Here is a 1,734-nt window from a genome sequence, read left to right on the forward strand (position 1 = left end):
CAGCGGGGAGTGACCATGGGGGAGTGACAACGGGGAGTGACCATGGGGGAGTGACAACGGGGAGTGACCACCGGGAGGGTGACAACCGGGGAGTGACCGCTGGGGAGTGACCGCTGGGCGGGATTTGGGAGGGTTTGGGGAAGATTTGAGGGGTCCTGGGGCGGTCCCACCCTTGGTGTTTTTGCAGATTTTCCTGGGGGGACCCGCGGGGGATGTGGGGTTTCTTGAGGGGGTGTGTTTGGGTTTTTTGGGGGTGCCCCAAGCTGCAGCCCCCCCACTCCCCGCAGGAATTACGGGCCATGCCTGGAGCTGCAGGAGGAGGCGCGGGCCCGCGGGTGTCACCAGGTGCTGTGGCTTTACGGCCCCGAGTGCCACCTGACCGAGGTGGGCACCATGAACCTCTTCGTCTTCTGGGAGCGCCCGGACGGGGGTACGGGGGGTCCCGGGGGGGTCCCGGGGGGGTCGCGGGAGGGTCCCGGGGGGGTTCGGGGTGTCGGGAGGGGCTGGGACGCGATGGGGACGGGAGGTGACCAAGCCTCCCCCAGGGTTTCGGGGGGTCCCGAGGGGATTTGGGAAGGGTCAGGAGATGCCAGGGTGGGATTGAAGGGTTTTGGGGGGTGCTGGGGGAGTTGGGAGGTCCTGGAGGGCCCTGGGCACGGGGTTCGGGGGATTTTTAAGGGTGCGGGGGGTTCTGGACTGGTCTGGGGGTCCCGGGCGAGGGTCAGGGGGTAACCGACCCTGTCTCCCCCAGGGGTGGAGCTGGTGACCCCCCCCCTGGACGGGCTGATCCTGCCCGGGGTGACCCGGCAGAGCTTCCTGGAGCTGGCCCGGCAGTGGGTACGGAGGATTTGGGGGTACTTGGGGGGTTTGGGGGGCTCCAGCGAGGATTTGGGGAGGGTTTCAGGAGGTCTGGGGAGGATTTTGGGGGTCGGGGGGTATTAGAAAGGATTTGGGAGAGATTCAGGAAATTCTGTGGGGGTCTAGAGAGTATTTGGGGGATTTTTGGCGGGTCCAGAGTGGATTTGAGAACAGTTTGGGGAGGATTTGGGGCGTTTTAGGGGGGGTCTCTAAGTCAGATCCATGGCCATTGGTGAAGTCCGGGGGGTGGTGGGGACAGGGGGACATCGGGACTTCCCCCGACGCCCCCAAATGTGCCCCCCCAGGGTGAGTTCGAGGTGCGCGAGGCCCCCCTGCCCATGGACAGCGTTTTGGGGGCGCTGCGGGGGGGGCGGCTGCGGGAGATGTTTGGGGCCGGCACCGCCTGCGTCGTCTCTCCCGTGGGGGAGATCCTGTACCAGGACAAGGTTTGGGGGTCCGGGGGGGTCCCCAGGGTCTGGGGGGAGGGGTTCTGGGGGGCTTGGGGAGTTGTGGGGCTTGGGGGAATTTTTGGGGGGTCCTGTGAAAGTTTTCGGGGAGGTTTTGGGGTGTTGGAGGGGTTTGGGGAGGGGGGTTATGGGGTCCTGAGGGGGTGGTTCTGGGGGCCCGGATGGAATTTGGGGGGGAATTTGGGGGTCCCAGGGGGAACGTTTTGGCGTCTCGGTGACCCCCACTCTGTGTCCCCCTGGCCCCAAAAGCTGCACCCGGTGCCCACCATGGAGAACGGCCCCAAAGTGGCCAGGAGGTTCCTGCAGGAGCTCAGCGACATCCAGGTGACATTTGGGGAGGGGGTCCCCATCCCGGGGGGGGGCCTGGGGCAGCCCCGTGTTGGGGAGGGGCGCAGAGGAGGAAATTTGG

The 1,734-nt window shown here is 66.3% G+C and overlaps 1 protein-coding gene across 1 annotated transcript in view; it reads left to right on the top strand.

Annotated features, from left to right (window-relative positions):
* The window catches only part of LOC107199047 (branched-chain-amino-acid aminotransferase, mitochondrial), a 9,276-nt gene that overhangs the window by 3,990 nt on the left and 3,552 nt on the right, over positions 1-1,734 (top strand). The window contains exons 5-8 of the mRNA XM_033511655.1: positions 230-430; positions 752-837; positions 1,164-1,304; positions 1,575-1,716. Coding sequence (XP_033367546.1) covers positions 230-430; positions 752-837; positions 1,164-1,304; positions 1,575-1,716 — 570 coding nt within the window. The remainder of the gene's footprint in view (positions 1-229; positions 431-751; positions 838-1,163; positions 1,305-1,574; positions 1,717-1,734) is intronic.

The sequence above is a fragment of the Parus major genome, unplaced genomic scaffold (genome assembly GCF_001522545.3).
Source record: "Parus major isolate Abel unplaced genomic scaffold, Parus_major1.1 Scaffold419, whole genome shotgun sequence".
NCBI classification, from domain to species: domain Eukaryota; kingdom Metazoa; phylum Chordata; class Aves; order Passeriformes; family Paridae; genus Parus; species Parus major.